At 55.9% G+C, this 16,746-nt stretch overlaps 1 protein-coding gene across 14 annotated transcripts in view; it reads right to left on the reverse strand.

The window, feature by feature from the left end:
- The window catches only part of CELF4 (CUGBP Elav-like family member 4), a 299,458-nt gene that overhangs the window by 21,819 nt on the left and 260,893 nt on the right, over positions 1-16,746 (reverse strand). For 6 of the 14 annotated variants that reach the window (XM_060119061.1, XM_060119054.1, XM_060119062.1 and 3 more), the window contains exons 4-8: positions 6,707-6,835; positions 6,198-6,277; positions 5,622-5,765; positions 4,569-4,716; positions 2,639-2,788 (exon numbers count right to left, since the gene is read on the reverse strand). In XM_060119061.1, the coding sequence (XP_059975044.1) occupies positions 2,639-2,788; positions 4,569-4,716; positions 5,622-5,765; positions 6,198-6,277; positions 6,707-6,835 (651 nt within the window). The remainder of the gene's footprint in view (positions 1-2,638; positions 2,789-4,568; positions 4,717-5,621; positions 5,766-6,197; positions 6,278-6,706; positions 6,836-16,746) is intronic. The other 8 variants (XM_060119057.1, XM_060119055.1, XM_060119053.1 and 5 more) reach the window with 3 other exon arrangements.

Consider the following 16,746-nt stretch of genomic DNA (forward strand, 5'->3'; position numbering starts at 1 on the left):
CACTAGAACAATAGCTCCTGGGTCTCTGGGGGGCAAGGGAAAGTCCTGGGGCAGAGGTCCTTAGAGATCATGTCGATGGTAGCATGTGAGCTGGGCCCAGGAGGGCACTGCCCAGAGTGGGGAGCTGAAGATGGGTAAGGATGCAGGCTCCTTCCCGCCTGGGGTTGTCCAGGACAAAACCCTATCCCTCTAGTTCCCCCACGGTGGACACTGGAGCTCCCAGTGGTGACGTAGCAGTAGTGGTGGTGTTTGGCAGGTGGCCTCCTGCTCCCTCTGCCGGACTCTTCCACCAGCCTGAGCTCCCTGGAGGGAGAGCCACAGCTTGCTTGTCCTCTTGGGCTACCCAGCTGCTCAGCCACAGAATGCCTTTATGCCAATTAGAAAAAAGATGTCTCTTCTCTGGGCAGAGTTTTGGTGCCCTGTGCAAAAGATAACCTGCACAACTTCTATGGCAGCTCCCCCAGCACAGTGCCAGGATCATAGCAAGTGCTCAGCAAATACCGTGACACAGGCAAGAAATAACCAGTCCCTATCATTTGCGAGAGCCACCCCTTCAGGGGTGTTTTGTGGCAGTAAAAGCCACACTGTGTGCTTCCAGCATGATCCCGATGAGTAAAGGGGAGAGCAGAGATGCTCCCTGGGGCTAGGAAGTGGAGAAAAGCATTTCTGAGACCCCTCTCTGCTTCTCTGCTTAATGACCTCATTAGTAACTGCCAAAGAATGAGCACTTTGAAGGATCTCGCTCATTACAGCAGCTCCAAACTCTGCATTTAAAGATGGTAAATTAATTTTTTTAATGTACTACTTTTTTCCTTCCCTTCCCTCCATCCCTCCCTCCTGCTCTGGCAGGGGATTGTTTATGGGATGTGACAGATTGTTACAAATGGGGGAGAGAAACGTTTCCAAATTCCACGAGGGAAATAGCTCACAGATGCTGGTAGGGGTGGGGAAGGAACAGGTTTGTCAAAATCCAGAGACCCAGATGGGCTTGTGGGCAGGCGAGGGAGGGGGTGGTGAAACCACCCAGATGTGCTGGGGACTGTATCTCCCAGCCCATGAGCCTGAGTGAGGAGGAGCCCAAGAACCTGAGATAGGTGGGCTCTCTCCCACCTCCAGCTTGCCAAGCCCCTCCCAGCCTGGAGCCTTCACCATTAAACAACACTCCAGATCCCCCTCCAGGCCCTGTCACTTCATTCTCTAGGCTTCTCTGGTCTCTTCGCTATGCACTGAGGGGTGAGTTGTGGGAAAAGCACTGAGATGGGATCATGAACAACTCCAAGTTCAAAGTCAGGAAATTCTCCTCTATTTCTCTCTGGCACACTCAACTTGTACTCTGCTGCTGGTACAACTTTTATATTCTATGGATGTCTGGGCCTCACTCCAGACAGTGAAATCAGAATCTCTGGGCTTCTGTGGTTTTACAAAGCCACACAGTAGATTCTGATGGGCAACCGGAGTGGGAAGCACTACTTTGCCCCCCAAGGCTGAACCTCCTCTGCCCTAGTTGGGCCAACCTCCTTACCCACCCTGCCCCTGCCAGGACAGCCCCTCCATAGCGGTGTGCTCCTTGCTCATCTGTACTTAATGTTTGATCTGAGCGCCTCCTCAGGAAGCTCTGTTGGGCTTCCTCAGCCTACAGAATGAAAGAACTCTCCCTTCGTTGGAATCCTTAAGCATCTCAAATCAGAGAACACTCACTCTTGACCAAAGTCTACTCTGCCTTATTGCCTCATTATTCTGTTGATGCATATTATGTTCCTGACTGGATTTTGACCTCCCAGGAGATAGGCCCATGTCCTGCCCTCCTTCTGGGCCACCCCCCTTTCATCTGTCATAGACTGGGCACTTACTAGTACTTATGGGGACTCTGTGGCCTCATCCCCTGCCCTCCAGGAAGAAGGACAGCATTCTCCTCATTGCTATTATGCTGCCTCTTGCCAGTCTACTCTCGGGCTTTGGGCCCAGCTTCCCAGCTCCAGTCCTCAAGACCAGGGAGATGAGCTGCTTAAAGTCAACTGGACACTCTTACCACAGGAGAACTGCTAAATTTTAGAGGAACAAAGTTAATCAGGAACAGCCCTCCTGGATCTTCTTGGGTGCCAGAATTCATGAAGGTAGGACCCAGGAACTGTCCAAAGTTCTGGTCCTCTGTCCAAAGTTCTGACCGCGGTTCCGTATGCAACAAGGGACCGAACTGGTATGTACTGGCCAGATTGCCAATCTATATACCTCCACTTCCTTCCCAAAAGAGGCTTTTCCTATTTAATACTAAATATGATTATTCTTTTAGCTTCTATCCCCTCACTTCTTTTGGGTCAAATTCACCCTCAAGTAATTTGCAGTTATTAGCCTCTCTCTAGATGAGCTGGACAACTCATCTATTCTCCTTTCCCCTGAGGGAGCCCCAGGAATGGGGTTTTTTCTCACCCATCAGACTGACAAACCCCCAGGGATCTGTCTTCTCTTCCATCAGGAGCTTCCTGAAGGAAGGCAGGAGGCTGGCTTTCCCTGATCACATTTGGGGTTCCACCAAGGAACAGAGGGCAGGGAGCCACACATTCCCTGTTATAACAGCTAGGGCATGCAGAGAATGGATGAGGAGTGTGTTGCATGCGGAAGGGCTACCAGATGTTCTTACCTGGGTAGGGGTGAATGCCATTGGCAAACACAGCTTCTGCAGCAGGTTGCCCATTGGCCTGTGGGGGGAGGCCAGTGAAGCCGTTCACCCCAATGGGGGACGGGATGCTAGGCACGGCTGGTGCAGTGATGCCCGGAGGAGTGCTGCCACCTGGTTCCAGAAGTGAAGATGGGTGGAGAAGGGGAGGCAAACAGAACAAAGGTGATGAAGGCCAACCCATGGAGCTCCACCCTGCTGGCTCCAAGGACCCGGGGATAGACTTGGATCTCACACGTCAACTCAATCCTATCTGTGAATCAGGCCTTGGGTTATCATCTCCCTATATGTAATGACTCTACTTATCCCAACTGTATCTATACTTCAAAGCAGAGTCCAAATCTCACCTACCCCACAAAGACTTCTCTTACCACTGACTGCTTGACCTTGGACCTGCAGCACATAGACCTCTAAGTGCCCTTGACTTTGACCACAGTTGGTCTTCCTTTAGTCTTTTTCAATGATTCGTGCTCACCCCAGTTAAGTCAGGATGGACTGGTCTTTGTCTAGCCACCAAGGGGTTTCGAAGCTATGGCTCTGTTCTCTGCTATCTTAATTGGATCACTGAGGGGCTGATTTGCCTCCCTATGAGGGAGTCTTGATACTCAGGTGGAGGAGGTCTTAACTGTGGTGTTCCCTTGCATCGAGGGAGAAAGGCCTTTGCAGAGTCCACACTCGGCCCTATTCACCCAAAAAGTAGACACCCTGGCCTCCTCCTCTTAGGACCGTGGTAATGCTCATTGTGGCAGGGGTAAAGTTGGGGTCAGATGACAATATGCTGTGCCCTCCCTACATGAGGTGGATGGAAACCAAGGTGTGGATGGCATGGTGATCGTACTGAGGCCCCAGAGGCTGGAAAGGCCTTCCTCTTCATGTAGGAAGCAGGGTCTCTCTGTGGATAAGGACCTGAGGCCATCAGGAGTGTCCCTAGATTGGGGATCAGAGCTTTGGGGTGGTGTTCAAGTTGGGGCTAGAGATGGCACAGTCTTTTATAGCTTTTAGCTGGGAAAGGAATAGCTCCTGGATGTCAGGAAGGCTGCTGCTATGGCCTGAGTGCAGATAGCGAAGGAAACTTGGTGAATGAGAACTCAGCCCTTGGGGCTAGACAGGGATTCTTAACTTTGAAACTACTGGCATCTGTAGCCGCACATTTCCTTGTAGGGAACTGTCCTGTGCATCGTAGGAGGTTTAGCAGCATCCCTGGTCTCTACCTACCAGATTACAGCGGCACCGCCCCCCTTCAGTTGTGACAACCAAAAATGTCCAGGACATTGCCAGATATTTAGGAGGGAGGGGCAAAATTGCCCTGGTTGAGAATCATTGAACTGGATTATAGCCAGGATCCAATTAAAAACATGCTTTGTAAGTGGAGCTGTTTCCAACCCCTCTGACCTTTAGTAACTCTTACAGTTCTCTCTTGCTTGTTGTGAAGCTGTCTTGGAAAAAGTCAGTGAATCTATGTTGGGTTAAAGGGAAATGAAAAAATGGGGTTCCTTCTGTGCTTGGGCCAGGGGTCACAGGATGGGCAGGGCTGGTCCCCTCTCAAACCTCAAAGGGAGATGTGTTCATGTCTATTTCTTTCCAGATATCTATACCAGAGATCAACATGAATTGCTTCCTGATATGGCTAAACAATCTGAGTGAAATTCTCACCACTCTGAAATCATATCACAGACATCAGGGGTCCACATCCCATCTTCCCATGGGTCCTCAGGAATTAGAACATTTTTGAGACACATTGCCCAAGGATAAGGCCTGCATTGGGCCCAGACACCATGTGCTCTTGACACAGGATGGTCCATTGGTAGCCAAAATTGGCCGAACAAAAGGTACCGATGTGGGTCCAGCTGCTTTCCTGCCAGGCCAGGCCCTGTGTTGGGACCTGCCCACTTACCTGAGGTTGGGGTCATGGGTGCGGCCGCCAGGCCATTCATGTTGAGGGCCGCCATCTGCTGCATCTGGGCGGCGGCGAAGGCAGCCATGGGGTTCAGGTAACCACCCTGTGCGACTGACGCCATTAGTGCTGCTTGCTGCTGCATCAGCTGGGGCAGAGGGAGTGCAAAAAATATCATGCGCTTCCAGGGGGAGCGACCCTCCTCACCAAAGGGTTCAGCTGCCAGAGACCAGCCTCCTAGGCCCTGAACCCCAGGGAGCTCAGACACATCTCCCGACCCCCACCCCCAGAGAGCCCTGATGCCTTCCCCATACCTGCCCTAGCTTTCAGTGGCTGTTAGAGGCCACCCCCCTCCCACCCCCCAAGAGAAAACTGTGTTCAAAAGTAATAGTAAGGTCCTTGGCACTCTAAAGTTGTAGAAGGTGGGGAAGGGGACTGGCTTCATGGGCCTCATGGAGATGTGACATCCAAAGCTCTAGAATCATGTTGGATGAGCCTCTGTAGAACTAAGTTGGAATGGATGTCTGTTCAAAATGGTCCTAACTTGGAGTCTGTAGGGTAGAAGCTACAGGAGAATCACAAATAAAACCTCAGGCACCCCAAGGTTCTCACAGAGCTGAGTGGGGACTGGGGAGGTTGCTGAAAGTGGCCAAGTTTGGACCCTGCTGAACAAGTGAGGGGAGCTTGCATTTTTAGAAGCAGAACCCTGGCCTACCTTAGTGTCACCCATGTGGGGCTACAGGTCTGAGAGGCAGCTGAGGGGAGATGCTGGCAGAGCCCGCCCCAGTGTGGAAGAAAGAAGTTGATGGGCGGGGCCCTGAGCTGGGGCCTGAGAGGACTACAGAGGAGGTGTAGGGGATGAGGGCTTGGGGGCACCTCAAAGGACCCCTGCCAGGAGTAACCAGAAGGCCTGAGGACACCCTTCCATGAGCGGTGGTGGGGGTGGTGTGGTGTCAGCAGGACACTGAACCTCTCTCCCTGTTCCAGTCAGTGCTTCCTAGGATTTGCGAAGAACTGCCGCCCCCCGCCCCACCCTGCTGTGCCCTCACTTACTGCCTGTGCGTAGGCGCCATAGGCCCCGAACGGGATGGCCATGGGGTTGAACATGCCCATTTGGCCAGCCATCTGCTGCATTCGCCGCATTGTGCGCTCCTTGTCCGTGTCGGCGAACTTGACCACCAGACTGGATGAGGCTCCCTGCAGCCAGGACTGTGCGTGAGACCCACCAGCCCTAACCGCCTCTGCTCCCTGGCCTGGGCCCACCCAGTCCACTCCACGGGGTGCTATGGGGGCGGGGTAGGTGGCATGGTGACAAGCACCAACCCTCCGTCCAGGGGTCTGGAGTCTTAACCCCCGCCCCCGCACCTCAGGCTTTTTCTATCTGGGTGACCTTGGGCCACTTCCTTAACATCTCTGGGTCTCAATATCCTTGTCTTAGAAGTGCGGATATGGGCAGTGCCTTCCGGTCTCATGGGGAGGCTGTGGGCACCCCAAGCGTTTAGCATCCTGTGGCCAAGCGCGCGAGGGCTGGCGGGGCCCTGCGGATGCGTGGGGTGGCCGGGATGTCTCTGTCCCTCATTGCCCCGTTCCCTCCCCCCCTCCCAACTACCCAGGGGCGGCCGCACTCACCGGCATGGTCTGGCTGCCGTGCAGAGCGTTGATGGCGGCTTGCGCCTCGGCGTGGGAGGAGTACTTCACAAAGGCGCACCCTGAGGGGACGGGAGAGGCTGAGCCACGGCGCCAGGGCCCAGAGGAAGGTCAGAGAAGCGGAGGACTGAAAGGCGGGGCACGGGAGGGGCCGAGGGGAGAGGGCGCCTCCCAGAAGAAAGCAGAGTGAGACACAGAAAGAGTGAGAGAGAGCCGACGAACTCAGAGCCACACAAGGAGGCAGAGAAAGACCGGGACCGGCCAGAGTCCTCCAAGGACCCTTAAGTGGGCCCGTCCCCCGCGACTTGGATCGCGGCCTTTCCATCCCCGCAGGCCCAAGCGCCTCGGCCCTTCCAAGTAGCCTTACCCCGCTTGCCCGACGGGGCCAGCCCCAGACGGCTCGGGACTCTGCCATCAGGCTGGCAGAAGACACGCGGCCTCGCCCCGCCCACCCACTCGCCCCACCCACTCCCCGCCCCGCCCCCACGCACCCTTGCTGTTGCCGTCTGGCCCGCGCAGGATGGTACACTCCTCGATGTTCCCGAAGGCCTCAAAGAGGCGGCGCACATCGTCCTCAGACTGCTGCTTGTTGAGCATGCCCACAAAGAGTTTTCTATCTTCTGGAACAAAATTAGGAGATGCTTACCGGGGCCGCGGGCCCGGCTGCGCGGGGTCGGGCCCGGGGGGAGGGCACGGCCGGAGGTGGAAGGGTTACGGAGGGGAAGGGTAGGAGCTGGGTAGGGGGCGGGAAGGGGGCGCACAGCAGGAGGGGGAGGGAAAACAAAGAGAGGGAGGCGGGTGGGGCACCGCTAGAAGGGGAGGAAGGACGCGGGGTGAGGGGGTTAGGGGGAGAGGAGGGCAAGGCCAGAGGGGGAGGGGAGGCAGGAGGGGTTGGGTCTAAGCGGGGGCAGGATTGCAGCGACTCTGCCCCTTCCTGCCTAGAGAGCAGACCTCACACTGAGGGGCAGGGCCACTGGCAGGCACCGGCACACAGGTCCTATGGGCAGCCCTACGTTCTCTTCCTCCCTCCTCTTAGACACAAACTATCTTCCTCAGCCACTTTCACCCCCAGATGCCAAAATTAATTTCCGACTGGCAAGTCTGCCACAGGGCCTTTGCATATGCTGTTCTCTCTGCCTGGAGTGTCCTCCACATCACCAAGTTGAATCCTCTAATGCTAGGTCTCAGTTTAAATATTGCTTTCTCATCAAAGCCCCTCCTTCCACTTCTTTATTCTCTGTCTCAGCCCTTCCCATGGTCCAAAATTCAAAGGACAAGTATTTACTGCTTTGCCTGAGTAGTGGGTTTCTGTCTAGCTCCCCACCCCTCAGTCTATGCTCCCTGAGGCAAGAGGCCAGGCCTCTGCTGGAGCAGTGGTAGCAGGCACATAGTAGGCCTGCAGGACTGAGCTGTGGAATGAATGAATGAGTGCCCTATGCCAGTCCCAGGAGCACACCTCCTTTCTGCCTCACATGTTCTTACCTCCATCTGGTGCTCCCTCCTCTTGCCCTTTCCTATTCATGCTGTGAAATTTCAGCCCTGGGCACTTTGGAGGGCCTGTTTCTGAAGACTGGGCTCCCTCAGCAGCCTCCCCCCACGCTTGTGTTAAGTACCAAATGGTTCGTTGACAGCACACAGATGTGTGCTTAGGGTGACAGGGATCACGTTAGGCTGTGTGGGTTTGTAGTAGCTTGTGACTGCAAAAAGATTTCCCATTCCACAAGCTCTTACTGCAGTGTGACTTTCACTCCTCCCAGGGAGGTGGGGTCTAAGTTCCCTCCCCTTGAATCTGGGCGGGGCTGTGACTGCTCCAACCAATAAAGAATGGCAGAAGTGACACGAGCTGCCTTCAAAGGCTCGGTCATAAAAAGGATCAGCTTCCACTCTCAGCTCTCTCTTTTGGGGATGGTTGCTCTGTGGAAGCCAGCCACCATGCTGTGAAGAACCCCCAACTAGCTCATACCAGGAGTCCACACAGAAAGGAACCAAGGCCTCCAGCTGGCAGCCAGCATCAGCCACCAGACATGGAGTGAATGAGTCCTGAGATGATTCCAGGCCCCAGCCTGTGAGTCTTACAGCTGAGGCCCAGACATCCTGGAGCAGAGACAGTCCCTCCAAGCTGTGCCCTGTCTGAATTCCTGACCCACAGAATCCATGAACATAATAAATGTTTGTTTTATACCACTCCGTTTGGGGCTAAGTTGTTAGGCAGCCATAGTTGCTGGAACAGGGTCCCCGTGGTGGCAGACACCCTCTAGATGCTTGTTGACTATTCAATAACTGACACACACAGCCAAAACTGCAGAAATGCTCACCGCAAAATTGCAAATGGCCATGTGTTCATGGTTTCCACAGAATGCAAGGGCACTCCAGGACCATGGCCTTCTGGATTCAGGGTGGTTGGTACCTCCTGCACCAGAGAACCCCCGTCACTCACACGGCCAGGAGAGTTCACATAGAGATGAGGGGCTGACCTGGGGTCTGGAGCAAAGCAGAGGAAACTTCCAGGCCCTGCCCTGCTTCACAAGCCACTGCAGAGTCCTCCTCCTCAGGAAGGCCTGACCACCATGCTGCTGGTACCCCCAGCCTGGAGCACTCAGCACTGGGCAAGCTCTCAGCGATGAGGTGCCCCTTCCATGCCCACGGGGTATCATTGTCAGTTCCTGTGACCAATGCTGCGTCAGGGCATGCCAGCCTGGACCTCCAACATGGGTGGGCTTCAGCCAAAGCTCTGGGCCCGGAGCCTGCCCTAGCCTGGGCGCTCCGCCTGGCGGCTCAGGCACTGGCAGGGCTGGGCACGCCACCACCCCATCTCCAGGCATCCCCAACTCCAAGCTCTGGGCTGGGGGAAGCAGAGACTGGGAGACCAAGAGGAAGGAAGACAGAGGGAGTGGAAGGGGTGAAACTTCCTCCTGATGAGGGACCGGATCAGAAAAGGAGGAGAAATGGCGGAGACAGAGGAAAAAGAACTAGAAACAAAGAGCAGAGAGAAGAGCCAGGCAGGAGGAGAGGGCAGAGACAGAGGCGAGGGGGCCGAGGGCTTATGTTTAACTCCCAGAAGCACAGCAGCATGAACATGAAGTGAATGGAGTTTTGAAGCCTTCCGGAGAGCCTTGAAGTTCTGCTCCCCAGGTCGGCCAGGTGCTCCCCTCCCCCAGCCCCTTTTAAAGGCTCCAATTAGGGCTTCCCTGGTGGCGCAGTGGTTAAGAATCCGCCTGTCAATGCAGGGGACATGCGTTTGAGCCCTGGTCCGGGAAGATCCCACATGCCTCGCGTCCACTAGAGTAAAGCCCACCCAACGAAGACCCAACGCAGCCAAAAATAATAAATAAATAAATAAAATAGTAAAAAAAAAAAAAAAAGGCTCCAATTAAATGGGATTTCCAGGAAGACCAAGAAGTGAAAACCTGCCCCCTGCTCAAACCTGCCTCCTGCTCAAACATCCCTTCCCAGGAAGGAACTAGGAAAGGAAGAGAAGGCCGGTCCTGCACCGAGCCTGATTTAGATGCTGGAACAGCATCTCCTGCTTCTCTCCTGATGTCGGAATAGATACCTCTCGTTTCATTATGACAGCTTTCTGATTACATTAAAATTCATCCCCACGTGCCTTTCTATCCAGCCACTTCCCTTTTGCCAGGGTTTTGTTTGTTTGTTTGTTTGTTTGTTTGTTCTAATTCCTTCTTCCACTCCCTGAAATCACCCCTTACTGCCAATTCTCCGTTCTCCGTTCTAGGCCTGAACCCTTCCTGTCTGAGGACTTTCCCAATGTGGAGGGGGCCAGGCTCCCCCTCTTCCTGCCTGTCTGGACTTCCCCAGGGAAACTACAACTAGCCTTACCTTTCTGGAAGGCTGCCAGAAACCAAATAAACCTGGCTCCAGACTCACTTCTTCTAGGTGATCTGGATTGACCCCACCCAACACAAAGGTTTATTTGTTTCTAGGATGCTCTTTATTTCCAGTTGGCTTTGGTACTGGGTGAGAGATTCTAAGGCTTGTCTTTCAGACCAGGGAGGGGAAGGACTCAGCCTGAGGGTGGATCTCCTCCTTTGGCCCACGACCACTGGCTCACATCCCAGCTCTGCTGCCTTCCAGCTGCATACCTGTTCGCCCCCTCAGGTATTTCGGTCTCTAAAATGGGAATAACTCAGCCCTCCTCATGTGGTGGACAATAGGCTCCCAGGAGATGCTGCAGGACAGAGCCTGGCCAGCAGTAACAACAACAGCGATGACCATGACCTGGGGTTCTCTATCCAGGAGGAAGAGGAAATGGAGCTCCCTGCCCTGACTGGAGGGGACAGAGACGGAGAGGCCAGAGGATCCACATCTGGGGGAGGAGTGCTTGAAGTGACAAGTGGGACTGGACTCAGGCTGTGGCTGCTCAGCTGAGATGGACAACCTCTCCTTGTGTCCCCACCCCCCATGCCCTCCTCCCCCCGGCCACTTTCCCAAGGCTCTGTCCCCAAGCTGTGTCAGACGACCAGTGACACCATTTGGCTGGCGTCTTGGATCTTATGCCAACCTAGCGAGAGTGGCAGAGAATGACTCCATTTCCCCAGCTACTTCCCACCCACTCCATCGTGGACACAGACCCTGATTTCCTGGGACAGGCTGAGCAGTCCGTGCCCCCAGCCCTCCTGCCTGAGTGATGCAGGGTCCCTGGCTGATGGTGGGGCTATGATGCTCTCACTCCCCCCACCGTGAACCCTCAGCCTGAGCCCGTTTTAGGGCTGTGGGGCTGTCACTGCTCCTCTGAGGAGATGTTCAGGCAGGTATTGCTGGGACTGGGCCACGCAGGCCACCTTGATGGGAGGTGAAGCCAGGACAGACCTCAGGGTCAGGGGGAAAATGGGTTGAAGACATCCCTGAGTGGGAGGTCGCTGAGGCCTCATGGGAGCAGTCTCCCTCAGAGATGCAGGAGGCTGGTCTGCAGCCCAGTATCTGCCTCTTGACAGAGCCCAGCTTAGGGCAGGCAGGCGGCTCCATTAAGCTCAACTTCTGACTTCCTCGGCTGAGCCCAGTGGCTGGCACAGGAAAGCTTTGGCCGTCACGGGCTCTGCCAGTGACCTGCTGGGTGATGGGCAAATACCCCAACTCTCCCCTGCCCTTGGGTTTTCACATGGGCTCCTCCTGGCCCAGGGGCTGATCAGGGGCTCATGCTCCCGCAGTGATTCAACAACTGTTTGCTGAGCAACTTCTCTGTGCCAGACACTGTTCCATGCCCTGCTTCTACAGCAGGAAACAAGAGAGGTGAGTCAGCTCACTGGAGCTGACTTCCGGATGGGGACAGAGGCCGTCCACAAGAAACAAGTTCCAGAACAAGACAAAGGCCAGCAGGGCTGCAACAGAGTGGCCCCCAGAGCTGGTGTGCCCTCCCCAGCGGTAACAAGGCCGCAGAATGGCAGAGCTGGGCTGGACCCTGGAAAACACCAAGGCTCCCACCTTTTTTAGATGAGGAGGTCGGGGCAGCTGGGGCCGGGACTAAGCCCGGGTTCTTGGAGTCTCTTGAATTCCTTATCCTGACCCCCTTGCTGCTGCCTTCCTGCTCTTTTAAGCTATGAGTGCCTGTGTCTGCAGGGGTGAGGGAGCACCTGGGGTTCCAGGAGGCAGGGGTGTGACACCCCAGAAGGTTGGCACTAGTCCCGGCCCTTCCTGAACCAGAGCGGGCGACTCAGCTCTCTGTGCCCAGATGTCCTGCTCTCACTGCGGGGGGAGTGGGCACAGGTTATCTTCCTCCCCCTCCCCAGGAGCTGTGGGTGGGGGAAGCCAATAAAATAACGGGTGGGAAAAGTACCATGTTCTGTCAGGTGCACGTGTTTCCAACCACCTGAGAAGGGAATGGACCAGAGCCCCTGGCATCCCGCCTCCGGTCACTCCTTCAGCAAGCATTGACTGAGCACTTGCTGTGTGCCTGGGACTCGGCTGATCAGAGAGTCTGAGATGAGCCTTGGGGGCCCTTCTGGTTTTCCTCTTTGGGTAAGTGTGTGTTGGGGGGGGGGGATGCTTGGCTCTCAGATCCCTGGAGAATCCAGTCTTTGGCCCCAGAGCCTCTGCCACGGAGCCCCCCATGAGAGAGGACAGCCAGGTAATAGCTCTGGACCGCAGGTCTGTAGGGGCCAGTTGGGGCAGGGGGCAGTGGCAATACTCTGAAGGCTTCCAGGAGGAGGTGGCCTGGCGTCAGGGTCAGGGGCTCCAGACCCACAACAGGATTTGAGCAAAGGCTGAGAGATGGGAGGGCCCTTTTTGGCTGTTCTTTTCACTTGCTCCCAAGTGGCCCCTGCCTGGGGGTTCAGGGGGAGCTGGACTTTGCTTTCCCAACTCCCTCTGGCCTGCCGTACCCCCCGCCAACACACACACATCTCCCAGTCCTCTGACCTCGGGAGTATTCTTCATTTTCCCAGAACCTCAATCTAATTCTGAGTTTCATTTTCCCAACCTATTAGCATTGGAGGACACCTCCGGGAAGATTTAAGTGCAGATGAAAAGGCAGAGGAGTCTAGTTGCCAGAATCTCATGCTTCCTCCAGCCCCTCCAGTTGGGAGACAGACGCCTCTCTCTTGTTCACTTAGAACGTCTGGGCATAGCACAGGGAGATCAGCTCGGTGCTTTGTGACCGCCTGGAGGGGTGGGATAGGGAGGGTGGGAGGGAGGGAGACGCAAGAGGGAAGGGATGTGGGAACAGATGTATATGTATGACTGATTCACTTTGTTATAAAGCAGAAACTAAGTAAAAAAAAAAAAAAAGAATGTCTGGGCAGAACGGGGCTCTGGCTGGAAGGATTTGCATTTTCAAAGGAGAGCCCGGAAAACAGAGAAGCAAGACACTGACAGCAAGTTGAGGACAGGCCCCTCTCGGGGTATATCAGGGTGGCACCTCGGGGCCCCCAGACGTCTCTGCGGGGAGCATCCTGCTGGCTGTGCAGGATGAGTGGGGCCCCGAGGGGGGAGGAGGTGGATGGCAGCAGCGCCACTTGGCTTGCCAAGTGCCAGCCCCCTGGCGCTAGTGCTCAGATTCCGGTTTAGTTTTCAAAATGTGATTCGCTCATTACCATAGGCATTAAACGATATTTTCTGCTTAAGGATAGATGGCTGCTGGGGCGCCGTGGACGAGTGTTCCGAGGGCTAATGCCTTTATGGACGCAATAGACTTTTACTGTTCTCTTCCCTCCAGCTGCCGAGGGAGGGTTTGTGGGGGCACCTGAGCTGGGGAGAACCGGGGGGCCAGGGGCAGGGGTGGGGAATAAATGGTTTTGAGTTCTGTGGCTGGTGGGGCAGCCAGAGGGGTTACTAGGAGACCAGGAGGGCCTGGCTGGGGGTGGTGGACGTAGGGCCAGACCTGTAGGAGACACTCTTAAAGGGCCCTGGAGGCTCAAGGGCAGCAGTTTGGGGAGTGAGAAGAAACTTCCAGACACTCCCAGTGACTGAGCCAGAGGACTCTCTCCTGCTCTTGAGCCTTTGGCCCTGGGGGTGGGCAGGGCAGGGCCAGAACCCAGAGCCCCGGGTACCCATGCACCTGCCCCTCAGCTGCTGGCAGAGGCCATGCCAGACCCTCAGCATCTCTTAGCCTCTTTACTGTGGGACCAGGGGAATTGCCGGACCGCCTTCTGGATCCCAGGACCATCTGCTCTCCCTGGGGAGTGATTTCATGCCTGAAGGGCCACAGGCAGTGAGTCTTAGGGGGAAAAACCTGTTCCTTCTCCCTAACTTCACCCATAGATGAGGAAGGACCTTGAATCTAAGGCACACAGACTTGACAGGAGGGGCGGGGCCGGGGCGTCTTGCAGAGAGTAACTGAGGCTCTTTGTCAAATCCCGGCTGACTGGGCCCCCTTAGGCAAGTCACATACCATCCCTGGGCCTCCAGTTCCTCATCTGTAAAAGGGGAGAATAATCACACCCACCTCATAGGGCTGCTGGGAGATGAAATTTGTTAAGGTACCTGAGGATTTTAGCCCAGAGCCTGGCACAGGGTAAAATGCTCAATAAATGCAGCTCTGTGCCAGTTACAGCCAGGACTACTGCTCATCCGCAGCAGTGGCAGCTGCTGGGATGGGGATGCCCACACCACCCCTGGGGTGTGGAGAGGACCCCAGGGACACTGAACAGTCATCTGCCAGGGGTCAGCCTGAGAAGCCGGGCTTTCCTTTGCCTCCCCTGACCAAATGGCAGCATTTGGGGGCCCTCTGAGATGCTCCCCAGCATCCTCCACGTGGTCTGCCTGGATTAATCCACAACAAGAGACATTTCCCCCAAAGTTACACCGAGACCCCTCTGTGCCCTTTCCATGAATTCTCTGTGTCCTGACCTGTCAAGCACCCTGGCTCCTAAGGGACAAGTAGGTGTCAAACTGGTTGTCTGAACTGAAATCTGTGCCATTTTCAAGGTCGCTGACCCCCCACCCTGAGTCCAGAGGCCTCCTCTTCCCCCTCCTGGCCAGCCCTGAGGTGGGCAGCACGCAGCCCCACGCCTGCCTTTCAAACAGGGGAGCAGTGGGTAGGGCTGGGGGTCTGCACCCCCTCTTCTCCTGCCTGGGGACCCACAACTGCCTGCTCTCCTGCTGGTGCGGGAGTTTCCAGCCTCACCATCCAAAACAAGGTTAAGGGCCTGAACTGGGGTCCCTCTGCAGCCGTGTGACCATGTCACTGCCCTCCTGAGACGGGCCAGGCCTGGGAGAGCTCTCCACGTGAAATGCGCCAGTAAGGAGCCGAGCGATGCCCCCCTTTGTCCCCACAACTCACACTGTGCCAGAGCCAGGGCCAGGGGTGCAGCTGGGCGGGAGCAGCCTCCCAAGGATAAAAGCCTTCCTGCCTGGGAAGAAGGCTGAAGGAGACATCAAACCAGATGAAAGGCTACTGGAGATGGGGCGGTGAGAAGGGCCGAGATGGGGCTCCTGCTCCACTGGGGATGAAAATGAGGACCCTCAGCCGCTCCAGCCCCCAGGGCAGGCGGTGCCAGGCCTTGATCTGGCCAGCTCCCTCCAGACGGTCTCTGTTTGATGTCGGGGTGGGAGGATTCAGAGCACACCCAGTCTCCCCCACTCGCATTCTTTCAGCCAGCTCTGCCTTCCAAATGCTTCGGGGTAGGGCCCAGGCCGTGAGAGTCCCTTCCTCACTGTCTCCCGCCATCCTACCCAGGCCCCTGCTGGCCACTCTCCACAGGGCAGCCACAGGAGTCAGCTACAACCCAAGGCAGATCCTGTCTATCTCCTGCTCAGACCCCGCAGGTGCTCCCATCTCACTGAGCACAAGCCTTGTGAGGGGCTGCGCAGGCACCCCACACTCTGACTCCCCCGATCCCGCCATCCCTCTGCTCAGAAACGTAGGTCTTGCGAAGTCTCGGGAATACTCCAGGCACGGCCTGCCCCAGGGCAGGGCACTGCGTGTGCACTGCAGGTCCTCCTCTTGTCTCCAAGATCATGTCCTCGGCATCTGCAGGACACTGAACTCCAGGATTCCTAAGAAACTGGGAAGTGAGTGTCTCCTGGAGATGACTGGGCAGCGGCCACGCTGCAGGCACAGAGCCTTCCGTGATGAGCCCTGGGGGTGTGGGGTGTCTAGGAGTCTTGAGCCAGGCCCTAGGGGCTGCACATGCAGGGTTTGCCAGGTGGAAAAGGCACGGGGCAGGCATCCCAGGTCAGGGAGCGCGGCATGTGCAAAGACAGGGAGTGTGACAGGCACGTGGGACGAGGAGTCACAGGGACACACACACCCCTCCCTCCTTCCTCTTCCCCATCCACCATATTCTCAACAATTCCCTCAGGGTCCAAGCCTGCACCCTCACCGCTGACCACTAGAAGCCTAGCCTGGGACTCAGACCCTGCGTGCAGGCTCCTCCTTGCCTGTGTCCATACTCACTGCCCACCATGTCCTCTCTTGGCTCAGACTGGCTCCTAAGTCATAGCACCCAGGGATTCTCCTGTGGTCCAACTGGACTCCCAGGCCCAACCCCCTCAATGTCACCCCGGTGTCTTCTTCATGACAAGAGCCAGTGGACCGAGCTCCCACGTCACAGAGCCTCTGCTGCCCCCAGAGAGCACTGGTCAGACTGGCTCCCTCCCCAGGGCTCTGTGGTGCCCCTGCCCGAGGGAGACCACAGCTCTGACCACACCCACTCCTCCACGAGGTGGTTATAACAGCCACAATACTAATAATCAGAATGGTTCTCATTTATCAAATATTTACCATGACGCCCACACTGAAATAAGCCCTTTGCGAGTATAATGGATATTTTATTCTTTCCACCGTACAGATGAGGAAACTGAGGCTCAGAGAAGTTAAATATCTTTCCCAAGAATACATAGCCGGTCACTGCGGAAGCCAGGACTCAGACCCAGGGGGTCTGAATGGAGCTGAGCTCTCGGGTCACCCTCCATCCTGGTAGAAGACAGTGCTACCTGGAGATCTCTCTCTCTCTTCACTCTCCACCCCTCCATGTCTGCACAGACAGCTGGCAAAGGCCTAATAACCCCATTGCTCTGCATGGGCCAGGGCTTCTGTCCAGAGCCCGGAAGAGGGGCCTGGTGGGGCCCTGCTTAG

The sequence above is a fragment of the Mesoplodon densirostris genome, chromosome 15, assembly GCF_025265405.1.
Source record: "Mesoplodon densirostris isolate mMesDen1 chromosome 15, mMesDen1 primary haplotype, whole genome shotgun sequence".
Taxonomy (NCBI): domain Eukaryota; kingdom Metazoa; phylum Chordata; class Mammalia; order Artiodactyla; family Ziphiidae; genus Mesoplodon; species Mesoplodon densirostris.